General features: G+C 57.1%; 1 protein-coding gene across 1 annotated transcript; it reads left to right on the forward strand.

Annotated features, from left to right (window-relative positions):
- The first annotated feature begins 8,951 nt into the window (after positions 1-8,951).
- Positions 8,952-15,100, forward strand: RAB5IF (RAB5 interacting factor). Its single transcript, XM_062204153.1, has 4 exons — positions 8,952-9,259; positions 10,386-10,489; positions 13,579-13,708; positions 14,945-15,100. The coding sequence occupies exons 1-4, from the start codon at positions 9,146-9,148 to the stop codon at positions 14,984-14,986; spliced, it is 390 nt and encodes a 129-aa protein (XP_062060137.1). The 5' UTR covers positions 8,952-9,145; the 3' UTR covers positions 14,987-15,100.
- Positions 15,101-15,251: the final 151 nt, after the last annotated feature.

Here is a 15,251-nt window from a genome sequence, read left to right on the forward strand (position 1 = left end):
CAGAGGCTGACCCGAGTGGGTGCTGCAGTGTGAAGCCCGTACATCCCCCTCTGCCTGCGCGAAGCAGGCGGTGTGTGTCCACCGGGTCAGAGTGACAGCAGACCAACTGGCAGCCGGGGCCTCGCACTGGGGTGGACGGCAGGGTTTGGCCATGTGCCTGCGTCCTGCAGGGTTCCATAGCTCTTCATTTCCTGCACCTCCATGAGACCTGGCCCCAGGGAAGGACCTGAATTCACACGGGCCAGTGTAAGCAGGGAGCCAGGATCTGAACGCAGGCCTGTGTAGCTTCCAGGTCACGACGGGCTGTCTGCCCAGACCCTCCTGGAGCTGATGATGGGCAGCTGACCCCCTGCCCAGCAGTGGGGGGGGGGGGGGAGCCCCGCCCCCTCTCTGTGACCCCTCAGGGCTTGCAGAGGGCACCTCCCCACACGAGTCCCTCGGGTTAAACAGCCCCAGCGCCGGGTTCTAGTCTCCCTCCTGGCTTCCTGGCTGGCGAGTGCTGGAAGGGTGTGCGCTGTGGACTCCCCTCGGAAGAGGAGGCGCTTGGTGGCTCAGCCTCCTGAGGAGCGCCGCCTGCTCACAGATGTTTTTTGAAGAACTGAAACCAAAACTGTTTTCTGCATGAGTTAAGTTGGCAAGCACTCTGGGTAACGAAAGTTGACAGATGATGTGGCCGGGGCCCCTCTGAAGCCAGAACATGGTCCACCTTTCCTGTAGCCTCAGTAGCCTCGTTTAGGACACGCCTTTGATTTGCTTATTTGAGGAAACAAACGTTGGTGTAAGACATTTAACAAAAAGTGTCTAGCACCCAGCCAGAGCTCACTAAGTGCTAGTGAAACGGGTGTTGTAGGCAAAAAAAAAAAAAAAAGGCTACAAAGCCACACCCCTGTTTGACCACAGACAGTGGTGCGGGTTCCCCCACCTCCCTCGGTCTCACCTTCTCCATCCCCCTTCCCGGTGCAGGCGGCTGGCTGGCTGGCTGGGGAGCTGCCCCGGCCTCCGGCAGATGGTGTCTGTTCGGCCAGCCTCTAGAAGGCATCTGTCCTGCTTCAAATCTCTTCACTTCCCAGTCCGACTCTTCATCAGCTTTTCCATCTCAGACCACCCACGATGTTCACTGTAACCAGGATTCGGGGACTCAGCCAGTTCCCCCCACTCCCTGAGATCAGGAAAACAGGGCGACAAGGAGCACGGCTGAGTCCCGTGAATACCTGTGGGCAGGGCTGAGGAGACGCCCACGTCCGGCTTCTGGGCCTCCAGAGCCTCCAACTTGCTCTGCGACTTGGGGGCAAGGCAGGAGCTGAGGACCCTTCCGACCTCCCTCATCCACAGGTAGGGTGAGACCCTCGCGACAGGGGTGGCATGGTGGCACAGCAGGTTAAGCCAGCACTGGGGACTGCAGCATTCTAGAGCTGAGTGCCAGCTGGAACCCTCTGCTTCCCAGCCAGCCCCCTGCTCACATGCCTGGGAGACAACAGAAGACGGCCCCCGCACTTAGGTTCCTGCCACTCACGTGGGAGACGCTGATGGAGCTCTTGACTCCTTGCTTCTGCCTGCCGTCTGGGGAGCGAACCAGCACAAGGAGGATCTGTCTCCCTCCTTCACTTCTGTTTCAAATAAATAAATCTTTAAAAAAAAAAAAAAGTGAAAACACAACTTTTCACTCCCCAGATGGCCAGAATGACCAGGGCTAGGCCAGGTCAAAGCCAGGAGCTTCTTCTGGGTCTACCCTGTGGGTGCAGGAACGCAAGTGCTTGGGCATCTTCCACTGCTCTCCCAGGCCACAGCAGGGAGCTGGTTCAGAAGTGGAGCCCATGTGAGATGCTGCTGGCACTGCAAGAGGTGGCTTCACCTGCTACTCCATAGTGCAGGGTCCTGTGGTTTGTTTGTTTGTTTGTTTTGTTTCTTTCCTAAGTAAAGCTACCCAAGTTCAAAGATAATGTGGTTTTTTTTAATTTAGAAAACCCTACAGATTCCACAGAACTATCGGAAATAATAAATTCAGCAAGGTTATCAGTAACAAAATCAGCATGCAAAAATCAACTGTATTTATACGCTAACAGTGGGAGATCTGAAAGGTTAAATAATTTCACTTACAATAGCAGCGAAAAGAATAACATACTTGGGAACTGACGAAGGCGGAAAACGACTTGTAAACCGAAAACAATTCAAAAGAAGTTAGACACAAATGGGAGGACACCCGGGGTCTATGGATTAGAAGACAGCAAGGATGGGAGCACTGCCTCGAGCTGGCACCATCCCTGCTGCCCTTTACCAAAATCCCAACGACTTTTTTGTTTCAGAAAGAGAACAATTCATCTAACATTTATATAGACGCAGGGGACCCTGAATGAGCCCAAGCCGTCCTGAAAGAACAGATCTGGAGGACTCAGACTTCCAGGAAACCCACTGCACAGGAGGAAGATGAGGAGGAAGATGATGACAAGTAGGTTGTTCTAGCACAGGTGCTATACTTGTCTATAAAGCATTTAACCCTCAGTTCACAACTTTTTTTTTTTTTTTTTTTGGAGAATTTATTTATGTGAAAGGTAAAGTCACAGGAGAGACAGAAAGGTCTTCCATCCACTGGTTTACTCCCCAAATGGCCACAACTGAGCTGATCCAAAGCCAGGAGCTTCTTCCGGGTCTCCCAGGTGGGTACAGGGGCCCAAGGACTTGGGCCATCCTCCACTGCTTTCCCAGGCCATTAGCAGAGAGCTAGGTGGGAAGAGGAGCAACCAGGACTAGAACCGGCGCCAATATGAGAAGCCAGTGCGGGGGGGGGGGGGGGGGCGGCTTACTATACTATATCATGATGCCAACCCTGTAAGATTTGTTTGGAAAAAAAAAATTACAAGCTACAGTAATCAAAACAGTGTGGTGCTTGTGCTAGCATAAAGAGACATACAGGGGCCGGTGCTGTGTCACAGCCAGTTAAAGCCCTGGCCTGCTGCGCTGGCGTCCCACATGGGTGCTGATTCAAGTCCCCGCTGTTGAACTTCTGATCCAGCTCCCTGCTAATGCTCCTAGGAAAGCAGTAGAAGATGGCCCAAGTGCTTGGGCCCCTGCACCCACGTGGGAGACCCGGAAGAAGCTCCTGGCTTTGGCCTGACCCAGCCCCAGGTATTGTGATCATTTAGGAAGTGAGCAAATGAAAGACCTCTCTCTCTCTCTGCCTCTGCCTCTCTGTAACTCTGCCTTTCAAATAAATAAATAAATCCTTTGGGGAAAAAAAATGAAGTTGGAGCCACCGTGTGGAGAGCAGGAGGCGTAGGAGACAGAAGGGACAGGGAGCACCTGTGAGTAGACAGACAAGCAAGCTGGTCCTCAGGACCCCTGGGCCCGGAGGCTGCCACCACAACCTGACCTGACTCGGACCCTGCGCTCAGCCGATACAGATCTTCAGGGGAGCCCACCACTGTGGCCTCTGAAGACATCTCCATGCTAACAGAGACCCTGGCCAAAACCCAGGAGGCTGAGAGCAGTAAGTGTCAAGGGCAAGAGACTCAAACTCAACACTGCAAAAGATGCCAAAGATGTGATTAAAGAGGTGATTAAAGAAATTGAAAACTTGAGGGCTTGCAGGCTGTGTGTCTGGAATGCCACACCGTGGGTGTAGAAGCAGCCAGGGTCACAGCCAAGGTCTTAGACAAGAAGTTGGAGTTGAAGAAAACTACCAGACTGGACACAGTAAGCAGAGTTGGGGGAGACCAAGCTCTGTTGGCCAAGTGTGACACACAGCCAGGTTACATGACATTTCCCTGATACTTTCTTAAATTAGCAAACTCTTAAGTAACTTCTGTAAGTGGGAATCCAGCATCCCTTAAAACAAAGGCAATAAAATAGTAAACAAACAAACAAACAAAGTTGGATGCTTACCTAACATCATGCATAGAAATTAAGTCAAAACCAATCGAAGATCTAAGTTTGCAAGTTAAAACTATGAAACTTTCAGAAGAAAACACAGAGGGAAAACTTGATGACACTGGATTTGGCAAGAATCTCTTGGCTATGACACCAAAGGCACAAGCAATAAAAGAAAACAGAGAAGTTAGACTTTGGGGCTAGTGCTGTGGCATAGCAGGTGAAGCCGCCACCTGGGACACCGGCATCCCATAGGTCACTGGTTTGACCCAGCTGCTGCACTTCTGATCCAGCTCCCTGCTGATGGCCTTGGGGAAGCAGCAGAACATGGCCCATGTGCTTGGGCACCTGCAGCCACATGGGAGACCGGGAAGAAGCTCTTGGCTCCTGGTTTCAGCCTGGCCCCAGCCCTGTGTGTTACCGCTATATGGGGAGTGAAGCAGCAAATGGAAGAGCTCTCTCTCTCTCTCTAAAAAAATTAAAATTTGTACATCAAAGAGAAGCATCAATAGAGGACAAAGGCAACTCACCAAGTGGGAGAGAAATCTGCAAACTGTGTATGATAAAGGGATAATATCCAGCATAGGCAGCTCTGTAACAGACAGCCAGACCCAAAAGCGGGTAAAGGCGTGAGCTGACATTTCCCCCTTGTGGAGATGCAATAAGCACACAGGTGGCTGTTTGTCGCTCTGCAGGGAGATGCACACCCAAGCCCTCAGCGTGGACTACCAGAAGACAACAGGTGTCAGAACCCCGGGCGCCACGAATGGGAAGGTAAATGGTGGAGCTGCCATGGCAAACAGTGTGGCTGTTCCTGAAAAAATTACACATGCGGGGACAATATGACCCTGCAATTGCACTTCTGGGTACAAAACCAAAGGAATCGAAAGCCAGCACACAGCACACCTATACACCCACGTTCAAGGCGCCATTATTCAGAACAGACAAAAAGTAGATGCAACAAACACAGCCCCCAAAGATGGATGAATGCACAGGCCAAACGTGGTCTGCACACGCCGACACACCAGAGTATGACGGGGCCTTCCCCAGGAAAGCTCCAACACACGCTACAGCACGCGTGACCTTGATGACACGCTAGGAGAAAAACCAGTCACAAGGGACAAACGCTGGCCTCACGACGTAGCCAGGCCACTGCAGAGAAAGAAGCAGGAGCTCTTGTGCAGCAGGTTGTTGGAACACACGGAAGTCCCCGTGAACAGGTTGACTGTGTAAGTTCTACCCTGTTGTCTGTGACACCAAGGCCGGCCCTGGTGGCTGGTACGTTCTCTGCTGGGGACTGCTGGGCTGGTGGCCACCACTGTGCAAACCCCCTCTAAAAGCCAGCTCGTAGCTGCTTATCGGCCATTGCTGTTGCTGCTGCGCTGACTGAATAACCAATCTCCCAGCGACCTAGGGCTCCACGAGTGCTCCCAGCCCCGGCCCTCGCAGCCCCACTCGGATCTGACACAGGCACACACCTGGTTCCTCGATGGAGGAGGACCGAGAAGGGACGACGGTGACGGCTGCAGGGCAGAGGGAACATCCTGGGCGTGGTGTTGGGACACAGCAGGTCAAGTCACTGCTTGCAAAGCTGGCGCCCATACCAGAGCCCAGGTTCCAGGCCCGGCTGCTCTGCTGTCTACCAGAGACCTGAGTGTTTGGACCCCTGTCACCCACAGAAGGAACCAGGATAGAGCTCCTGCCTTCCGCTGGGGCCATTTGGGGAGTGAGCCAGCAGATGGAGGATCTTTAAAGAAAAAAAAAAAAAATCTTAAAAATACCTTATTTAAAAAAAATTTTTTTTTAATTGGGAGAGTTCCCTCCCTTTCTTTTTTTTTTTTTCCTTTTTACAGACAGAGTGGACAGTGAGAGAGACAGACAGAAAGGTCTTCCTTTGCCGTTGGTTCACCCTCCAATGGCCGCCGCGGTAGCGCGCTGCGGCCGGCGCACCGCGCTGATCCGATGGCAGGAGCCAGGTGCTAATCCTGGTCTCCCATGGGGTGCAGCGCCCAAGGACTTGGGCCATCCTCCACTGCACTCCCTGGCCACAGCAGAGAGCTGGCCTGGAAGAGGGGCAACCGGGACAGGATCGGTGCCCCGACCAGGACTAGAACCCGGTGTGCCAGCGCCGCAAGGTGGAGGATTAGCCTAGTGAGCCGCGGCGCCGGCCCTTATTTTAAAATTTGTGTTTTTATTTAATTCAAAACTTAAACAGGGAGAGAGAGAGAGAGCAAGCAAGCACACTTCCACCAACTGGTTTGCCCCCAAATGCCTACAAAAGCCAAGGCTGTACCAGGCCAAGGCCAGGAGCCTGGAGCTCAATCCAAGTCTCTGACATGAGTGGCAGGGACCCAAGTCCTTGGGCCATCACCTGTTGCTCCAAGGGTGTGCATTAGTGGGACGCAAACCCAGGCACTCTGAGGTGGGCTGCAGAAGGCCCAGGTGGCATAACTGAACCGTCGCACCCAATGCTCGCTCACAGAGCACTCGTTCTGAGATGCAAACCTGATTCCCTTCCCCTACCCCCTCCTCCTACTGTGGCTTCATTCTTACCATGAACCCACAAAGCTTCATCTCCCTAAAAATTCACTTCCCTCTTCCTCCGGAACTGTCTTCCCTAACCCCCACCCCGGCAGTCTTCACTCAGAGCCTCAGCTTTCAGCTTTGGGCTAGGGTTCTTCCAGCATCCCGCGGTGGCGCGATCGGTGTGTCTGCGGAGCTGTGTGCATCAGCCAATCCGTCAAAGAGGTTTTACACCCGTGGATGCTTCCATACCAGGCTCCACCGCTGCTGGGCGGTGTGGCTGGGCAGGTGTGTGGGACCTGGTTCAGAAAAGCTGCAGGGTTGCAAACAAGACCCATGTGGAAGTGGGACAGCAAGTATCCGGCTCTTCCACCGCATCCAGATGGACGAGTGTGTGTGACAAGGACCTCACCTGTGGGCCCAGCTGCACTTCATCTACTCAAACAGGAGTGTGGGGTGGAGCTAAGGGGCGGGGACACTTCCCCAGGGGACTCTTGCACACTGCGTGAACAGGTGACTGTAGGCAGGAATGCAGAGCCTCTGTTTCCAGGGATAACTCAGATTCAAGATGTTCTTTATTAAGCCAAGGCAAGCCCACTCTTCCCACCTGTGTGACAGCAAAGGCACGCAACAGACAGAACCGCTGGTTCACTCCTCCATTGCCCACAACGCTGGGGACTGTGCAGTGCCGAAGCCCGGAGCTGAGAGCTAGGCACTCAAGCCAGATTTCCCACACAGGGCGCAGGAACCCAACTACTTAAGCCATCCTCACTGCCTGCCGGGGTCTGCACTGACAGGAAGCTACGATCAGGAGCTGGGGCCTGAATCAAGCCAGGTACATGGAGCATGGCCACCTGACCTGGCTCCCAAAGGAGGTGCTGACCTTGAAGCTTAAGAGGTAAGAGGGGCTGGTACTGTGGCGTAGTGGGTAAAGTCACCGCCTGCAGTGCAGGCATCCCATATGGGCGCTGGTTCGAGTCCTGGCTGCTCCACTTCCAATCCAGCTTCCTGCTAATGTACCTGGGAAAGCAGTGGATCATGGCCCAAGTGCTTGGGCCCCTGCATCTACATGGGAGACCTGGAAGAAGCTCCTGGTAGAGAGCTGGCCTGGAAGAGGGGCAACCGGGATAGAATCCAGCGCCCCAACCGGGACTAGAACCTGGTGTGCCGGCGCCGCAAGGGGGAGGATTAGCCTGTTGAGCCATGGCGCCGGCCAATAAACAAATCTTAAAAAAAGTTAAGAGAGGAGGTGTCAGTTGGCACAGTGCCATGGTGGGGGGGGGCTGCATTGTGGAGGAATGTGTTAAGCCACCGCCGGCAATGCCAGCATCCCATATTAGCACTGGTTCATATCCCGGCCACTCCACTTCTGATCCAGCTCCCTGCTAATGTGCCTGTAAAGACAGTGGATGCTGGCCCAAGTACTTGGGCCCCTGTCTCCCATGTGGGAGATCCAGATGGCTTCAGCCTGGCCCAGCCCTGGCCATTGCAGCCATCTGGGGAGTGAAGCAGCGGACGGAAGAGTCTTCTCTCCCTGTGTCACTTTGCCTTTCAAATAAATAACGAAATAGTTTTTAAATGCCATTGTGGACACCTGCACCCATATCCGAGTGCTCTGCTTCCAACTCCAGCCTCCTGACAACGCACACCCTGGGGCGCAGAAGGGACTCTCAGGTTACCGGGCCCCTACACCTACGTGGCAGACTGGCACTGAGCACGGCTCTGGCTTCCGCCTGGCCCGGCCCCAGCGGCTGTGGGCATTTGGGGAATGAAGCAGCAGATGGAAGGCAAGATCTCTCCCTTTCTCTCCCTCTCTCCTTTCAAACAAATAAACATGAAGATGTTTAAAAGAGCCAATGTTCAAAGGCTTTAACAGCTAAGAAAAATCAAAAAGCACTCTTAAAAAAACAGCGACGCGCCTTGGTCTCTCAAGACACAGCACCGTGCCCACGGCTGCGCCCGGGCGTGGTTAGAACACGGACGCGGGTCGCAGGTGACCCGGTCGCCGCACGTCCACAGCGCCCGGGACCCGCAGCCGCACACGCCGAAGGAGGGGCGTGCTCTCGCCCCCGGCTGCCAGGACCACGCTGGGCAGACGAGGCGCTGACCGTCAGGGAGGCAACGCCTCGGACTAGGTGCTACAGGCGCCGCAGGGTCAGGGCAGAAAACACTCAGGCTTCGATCTCGCGGGGCGACGTGGGGCTCCCAGGGCGCACGGTGTGGCGTCGTCGCGCGAGTAAAACGCAAAGCCGCCTCCACCCGGCCGCTCCCGGGAACAAGCTGTGCCTGACTGGGCGACGCTCACGTCCAGCCTCCCCTTTCTCCGCGGACACTGGTCTTCCATCCGTACAGCGCCTCCTCGCGCTCGGCGTCGCCATCCCGCCCAAGATTGTCCCTTCCCTCTCACCGTACCCGCACGCCTGGCGGAAAGCTTACCGTCACTTCCATTACGCGTAGTGGGCATGCGCCGAGGGGCGGTGGCACCCGCCCCCGGGCGGCTGCGTGGCCGCCGATTGGCTGCGTGGGCACGTCGGCGGGAGGACGCTCAGCGCGGCCTGCCCCTCCTTCCGCGGCGACTGCTCGGGGCAGCGAGCGGAGCCCGGCAGCTTGGCCGAGTGGGAGGAACTGTAGCGGCGCCGCAGGACCGAACCGCTGAGCCTGCTGCCGTCCCGCGTGTCGTGACCCGCGACCCCCGACCCCGACTCCCTTCGGGTTGGCCCGCGCGCCCCAGGCCCAGCCCGGGCGGCGCGACGGGAGGATGAGCGGCGGGCGGCGGAAGGAGGAGCCGCCGCAGCCGCAGCTGGCCAACGGGGCCCTCAAAGTCTCTGTCTGGAGCAAGGTGCTGCGGAGCGACGCGGCCTGGGAGGACAAGGTGCGGCGGGGCGCAGGCTGGGACTCGGGGTCGGGCGGACGGGCCTGCGCCTGCCCCCGGCCTCCGGCCGCCCGGACTCGGTAGGGTGTTGGGACCGGCGGTTCCAGGTGTCAGGGCGAAGCTAGCGGGCACGCAGCCGACACCCCTGCTTGCCTATGGGGGAAGCCGCTGGACACGAGGCCGGGGACTGAGGACTCGTCACCCGCGGGCAGAGCGGGCGGCCGAGTGGCCCGACTGGGCCGAATTCGGTTCGGCCCTCGCCTTGTAGCCCCAGTGGGAGCTTGTGTCGGTTGCTTGTGTGCCTCAGGTTACGGCCGAACCCAAACAGCAGCCCTGGCAGACTTCCGCCGGGTCCTGGGTCGGTGCCGGGGCCCGTGGCGAGGCTGGCTGGGGTGAGCTGCCACGGCGAGTGGGGGTGCGTGCACCAGGTGGGGTCTCAGGTCACCTGACTGGGGCCGCACCCCAGCTCTGCGCCGTGCCCTGGGAGGCGCTGTCCCAGCCAGCACGGAGAGAATATTTGCCATCTTTCCTTGGGTTTTCTGCACCGCCGAAAGGGATCTTCCTGGAGTTCCTGGAGGGGGGCAGGGAGGCGCTTCCTGAAGGTGCCCTTGTCTGCCCCCGGCCCTGCCCAGTTCTTGCAAAACTTGCAGGCTGTGGCCGATCTGCTGTGTCATTTCTGTCTTCGCGAGCGTAAGGCCTGGTTTCTGGAATCTAGGGCGGTTCAGAAACCCGAGTCTCCCGCGCCCTGCGCAGTGTAGATAAGGCTGCCCCTGCCTCCAGCGCTTCTGTCTCCAGGCCTGCTCTCCTGGGGGACTTACCGAAGGGTGATGCCAGGAGCAGTCTACTGTGTGCCAGGAGCGCTCTGTCGGGGGCACCGTCTCGGTCTCCCCTGCTCGGCCGAGCTGTAGCCCTGTGGCCAGCAGCACAGTTAACTGTCAGCCGTGTCGCTGCGAGCCTTTCGAAAAAGTTAATGGCTTCTCTGAAATGTTGGCAGGGGTCCCTGAAGGTGTTAAGTGGGTTGTTGGACAGGGCAGGGTGCTTGGGGAAGAAGCCCTGGAGGGCGGCTTCCTGCCCCGCCCCGCGTGTCCACCCCGGCTCACCCGCCCGTGTCCGCCCCCTCCTGCAGGATGAGTTTCTGGATGTGGTCTACTGGTCCCGCCAGGTCATCGCCGTGGTCCTGGGCGTCGTGTGGGGCGTGCTGCCGCTGCGGGGTTTCCTGGGAATCGCGGGGTAAGTCTGGGGTAGCCTGCGTTTTTGTGGTTTCCTTTCTTATTCAGTAGCCGTTTATTTTCCTTTTATGGAAGAAGCCATTGCTGCTTTGGAGCTGTGTGTGTGTGGGAAGAGGTGGCCCGCGCGGATGGTGGCTGTCGTGGGTCTGGTCCAGGCAGGCTACCTCCTGAAGGCCAGGCCAGTCCCTCCGTTCCTGGCTTCGGAGGGACCTGAAAGAGGCCGCTGTGTGCCTTGCTAGTGGCACTCACGTGCTTACGGGAGTCGCGGCAGAATGGCATCCATAGCTGGCCACCATCTCCTTTGCCTGGCTTCGTGCTGGACGACCGAATCTTGGCTTTGGCTGAAGTTGTGTCAGGTCCCTGCATTTTAAAGCAGCCCAAAAGTAGGGGGCTGGGTCCTCCACGCTTGACTTGGCTCATGTGGCAAGTGGCATCACGGTTGGCACCAGCCCCTGGTTGTGGCTCAGTTCCAGTCACTGCCTGTGAGCCCCGCACCCGCCAGATGGGCGGGAGTTGTCTGGGGACCCGCGGGCAAGCTATGGGAGCGGTGGATGCGCCTTTGTCCTTTCACAAGGGAGCGCAGACGGCCACCTTCCCTGGAGAACCACCCTGACTGTTCGAGGCTGCGCACACCGCCCGGTGTCCCTTACCTTAGGGCCCGAGGAGTGAACGAGCGCACGTGTTTGCGTTGCCTTCCTTCTCAGGGGACAACAAAAAGTGCGGACCAGTTTCCCCGTTCCCCGGGGGATGGATCACAGCCTCCCCCCGCACACTCGCAGCAGCGGCCTGCAACTGCTGGTGGCGCTGGACAGTCTCCCTGTACCGGCTCCGTGTTTAAAGCTCACTGTGAGTTATATGTTGGAAACTAATAACTAAGAAAGTAGGACCGCTCTGACAGCTGCTGGGAGAAGGTACGAGCGTGGCCTTTCTCCGTGTCTTCGTGGACTCCTCACGTTCCGGTGACAACATGAGACGACACTCAGGCAGCCCTCTGCCACTCCTCCGTGCATGGCACGGCCGGCGTCACTTCCTTGCAACACTGTGACGGCCGAGCTGGTCGCCCAGCCAGCTGCCTGGTGTAGCAGTCGGCTTTTTGTCACTCTGACGTGTACCTGAGACAAGGTGCTTACGAAGGAAGGTGGCTCATTGTCGCTCACCGTTTTGCAGGTTCACAGTTCAAACCCAGGTGGCTGCATTGGCCTGGCATCTGAGGGTGGAGATGGGAGAACGTGTGTACAGGAAGGCTTGTGTGCGACCGGGAAGCAGGTGGTCCGACATCCCTGGTGCAGGAACTGCCTCCTGCCCCTCGCCCACCTCCTAGACACGAGTGTGTCCTGGCTCTGTCTCTCCCAGTCGTGCCCCTGTGGGGTCAGGCCTTTGGGAACGTTGAACTAGTAGCCACCCCACAGGGTGAGCAGCTTGCAGGTGGCCAGCACAGCGCAGATGCTGGGCAAAGGGGTGGGTGCTGCTCCGTGCAGGACCAAGTGGGACAGTGCGGGATCCCAGGCGCTCCTTAGAACGAGTGCAGGGCCGGCACCGCGGCTCACTAGGCTAATCCTCTGCCTGTGGCACCGGCACCCCGGGTTCTAGTCTCGGTTCGGGCGTCGGATTCTGTCCCGGTTGCTCCTCTTCCAGTCCAGCTCTCTGCTGTGGCCCGGGAGTGCAGTGGAGGATGGCCCAAGTGCTTGGGCCCTGCACCCACATGGGAGACCAGGAGGAAGTACCTGGCTCCTGGCTTTGGATCGGCGCAGCAGGCTGGCCATAGCGGCCATTTAGGGGGTGAACCAACGGAAGGAAGACCTTTCTCCTCTCTGTCTCTAACTCTGCCTGTCCAAAAATAAATAAATAAACCGAGTTTCTGTTGAACTTTGGCAGCAGGAGCAAATGTTACTGTGGGCGTGTCGCCTGGCCCTGAGGCAGGGTATTTGCTAGTGAGCCAATAGCTTGTTAAAATCTTAAGTGGAGTTTTCGGCATAGAATTTTTTAAAGATTTATTTGAAAGGCAGAGATACAGAGGAGAGTGCGTGAGATCTTCATCCACTGGTTCACTCCCCAGATGGCCGCAACAGCCAGGGCTGGGCCAGGCGTTTCTTCCAGGTCTCCCACGTGGGTGCAGGGGCCCAAGCACTTGGGCCATCTTCCTCTGCTTTCCCAGGTACGTTAGCAGGGTGCAGGATCAGAAGTGTAGCAGCTGGGACATGGGATGCTGGCACTGCAGGTGGCAGCTTTACCCACTATGGCAGCCCCCCAGCATAGAATTTTTAGAACCATCGAGGGTCAGTCTGTCTCCTGTTCCTGCCCCCCCCCCCACTCGTTCCCTGCTGTGCAGCTGTCCCCTCGTTTATGAGCTAGGACTGCACCCGTCCTGAATTCTCCCATCCAGGGGAGTCTCCAGCCCCTTTCTGGTCTGCCTTCGCCTTTGACCTCCATCTGGTGAATGGTCTCCCTCTCCGCTTAGTCTGTAGCCCAGCCTCACAGTCCCAGCTCCCATCCCTGGTCTCCGGGCAGAACCAAGTCAGCCTGTGCAAATGGAACTTTTGTCAGAGGAAGGTGGCCAGATTTGTCTAGGTCCCAAGATTATTATTTTTAAAAGATTTTCTATCTGCTGGTTCACTCCCAAAATGGCCTCAACAGCCAGCACTAGGCCAGGCTGAAGCCAGGAGCTTCGTCCGTGTCTCGCACATGGGTGGCAGGGGCCTAAACACTTGGGCCATCTTCTGCTACTTTTCCCAGGCCCTCAGCAGGGAGCTGGATCGGAAGTGGAACAGCTGGAACACAAACTGGCGCCCATGTGGGATGCTGGTGTCGCGGGTGGCGGCTGTACCCCGTACGCCCCAGCCCCTGAGGCTTCTTTCCTTGTTCAGTTGCTTACCTAGTCCCTGATATCAGACTGTTTGCTGTCATGTCCTAAAACGCGAGTGCAGGCCTACACCAGTCTCCCAGCCCACACTTGGCTCCCAAACTGGACTTCTGCAGTCTGCGCACGCCACCCAGAGGCAGTCAGCCGTGGGCACGCAGGGCAGCAGAGCCGCAGGGAGCCCTGACTCTGGAGCCCACGGTGTGTTTGGTGCTTGTCTCCCCTCACCGCAGATTCTGCCTGATCAACGCGGGAGTCCTGTACCTCTACTTCAGCAGCTACCTGCAGATCGACGAGGAAGAGTACGGCGGCACGTGGGAGCTCACGAAAGAAGGGTTTATGACCTCGTTTGCCTTGTTCATGGTACGTGTCACGGGTCGTTACCACAGGTACTGTTTGTCTCGGGAAGCGTCCGTTATTCAAAAGTCCACTGGTTGGGTCGTAGGACCAGAGTGCCAGTTTTCACAGGCCTCTCTCGAGCCAGGGTGCCAGACGGCGACTCGCAGTGTGCACATCCAGGGCCCGCCCTCAGCGAAGGCTTCTCAACCCTGGCTACACAGGGTTGTACACTGGGCGCCTCAGAAATACACTCTGGTGCTCGACTTGATAGCCGGAGAGTGCACGCCGCCAGCTGCTGGGTGGATAAGGGAGTAGCGAGGACGCCACGTGCACGGCCCTTATGCCAAGTGAGAATCCAGACACAGGAGCTGGTGGTGTCTGGTTCCGTTCGTGCAGAATGTCCAAAATAGGCACATCCATAGACAAAAATGGAATGCGCAGTTGCCAGTGGCTGGGGGAGGGGCAGGCGTGGGACGGAACCAGTAATATGGACAGACTTTCTGCTCTGGGTGTTTCCTGATCCGTGGTGAGTGTCTACAGCTGAGTAAACCAAGCCCCAAACCTCTGAATTGTACACTTTGGAGTAGAAATTCTGCTCCAAAGTTAACTTCTTAAAAAATCCTTGGGCTGGCGCCGCGGCTCACTAGGCTGATCCTCCGCCTTGCGGCGCCGGCACACCGGGTTCTAGTCCCTATTGGGGCGCCAGATTCTGTCCCGGTTGCCCCTCTTCCAGGCCAGCTCTCTGCTGTGGCCAGGGAGTGCAGTGGAGGAGGCCCAAGTGCTTGGGCCCTGCACCCCATGGGAGACCAGGAGAAGCACCTGGCTCCTGGCTCCGGATCAGCGCGGTGTGCCGGCCACAGCACGCTACCGCGACGGCCATTGGAGGGTGAACCAACGGCAAAAGGAAGACCTTTCTCTCTCTCTCTCTCTCTCTCTCTCTCACTCTCTCACTCTCTCACTGTCCACTCTGCCTGTCAAAAAATTAAAAAAAAAAAAAAAAATCTTTGCAGGGTGGTACCAGGGCATCTTTGCCAGCTGTGAGACCCTCTGACGGGATGGGAGGGTTCCCACATCTGGAGCTCCACTCGGGGGCTCAGGTTGCCGTTTGGCATGGGTCTCTGGGCATACAGGGAACTCGCAACAGATTCTGCATCGGCTGCTCCTGGGGCTCGCCCGTGTGTACATTCTCATGTGGCATCGCTTGTGCATGGCATTGGGCCGTGGGGACCCCGCTGGCTGTGACGTTGTCCTGCTCTCTAGGTCATCTGGATCATCTTCTACACTGCCATCCACTATGACTGAGGCTGCACAGCTGCCACTGCTCCCCGCCCCGTCCAAAGGACCCTCTCAGTTACAGCGCGGAAGCATCATTGTTGGGCCACCCCAGCCACGTGGGACCTGGAAGACCCGTGTTTCCTGGACAGAGTCAGTGTGTTGGGCGTCTCTTTTCTGCAAGGGTTGTGACCTGAGACTTTTTAAAGAACCATTCAGCTTTGGGAAGCACTTGTGAGTGAGGCCATCACCACCCATTCCTTCTTGGACACCGTCCGCGACAGCCGTTGGCCGG

Source organism: Lepus europaeus, chromosome 10, assembly GCF_033115175.1.
Source record: "Lepus europaeus isolate LE1 chromosome 10, mLepTim1.pri, whole genome shotgun sequence".
In the NCBI taxonomy this organism is placed as follows: domain Eukaryota; kingdom Metazoa; phylum Chordata; class Mammalia; order Lagomorpha; family Leporidae; genus Lepus; species Lepus europaeus.

Coding starts and splice junctions, on each gene's coding strand:
- RAB5IF (XM_062204153.1), top strand. CDS start 9,146: ATGAGCGGCGGGCGGCGGAAGGAGGAGCCGCCGCAGCCGCAGCTGGCC. Junction 9,260..10,385: donor ACGCGGCCTGGGAGGACAAG/GTGCGGCGGGGC, acceptor CCCCTCCTGCAG/GATGAGTTTCTGGATGTGGT. Junction 13,709..14,944: donor CCTCGTTTGCCTTGTTCATG/GTACGTGTCACG, acceptor CCTGCTCTCTAG/GTCATCTGGATCATCTTCTA.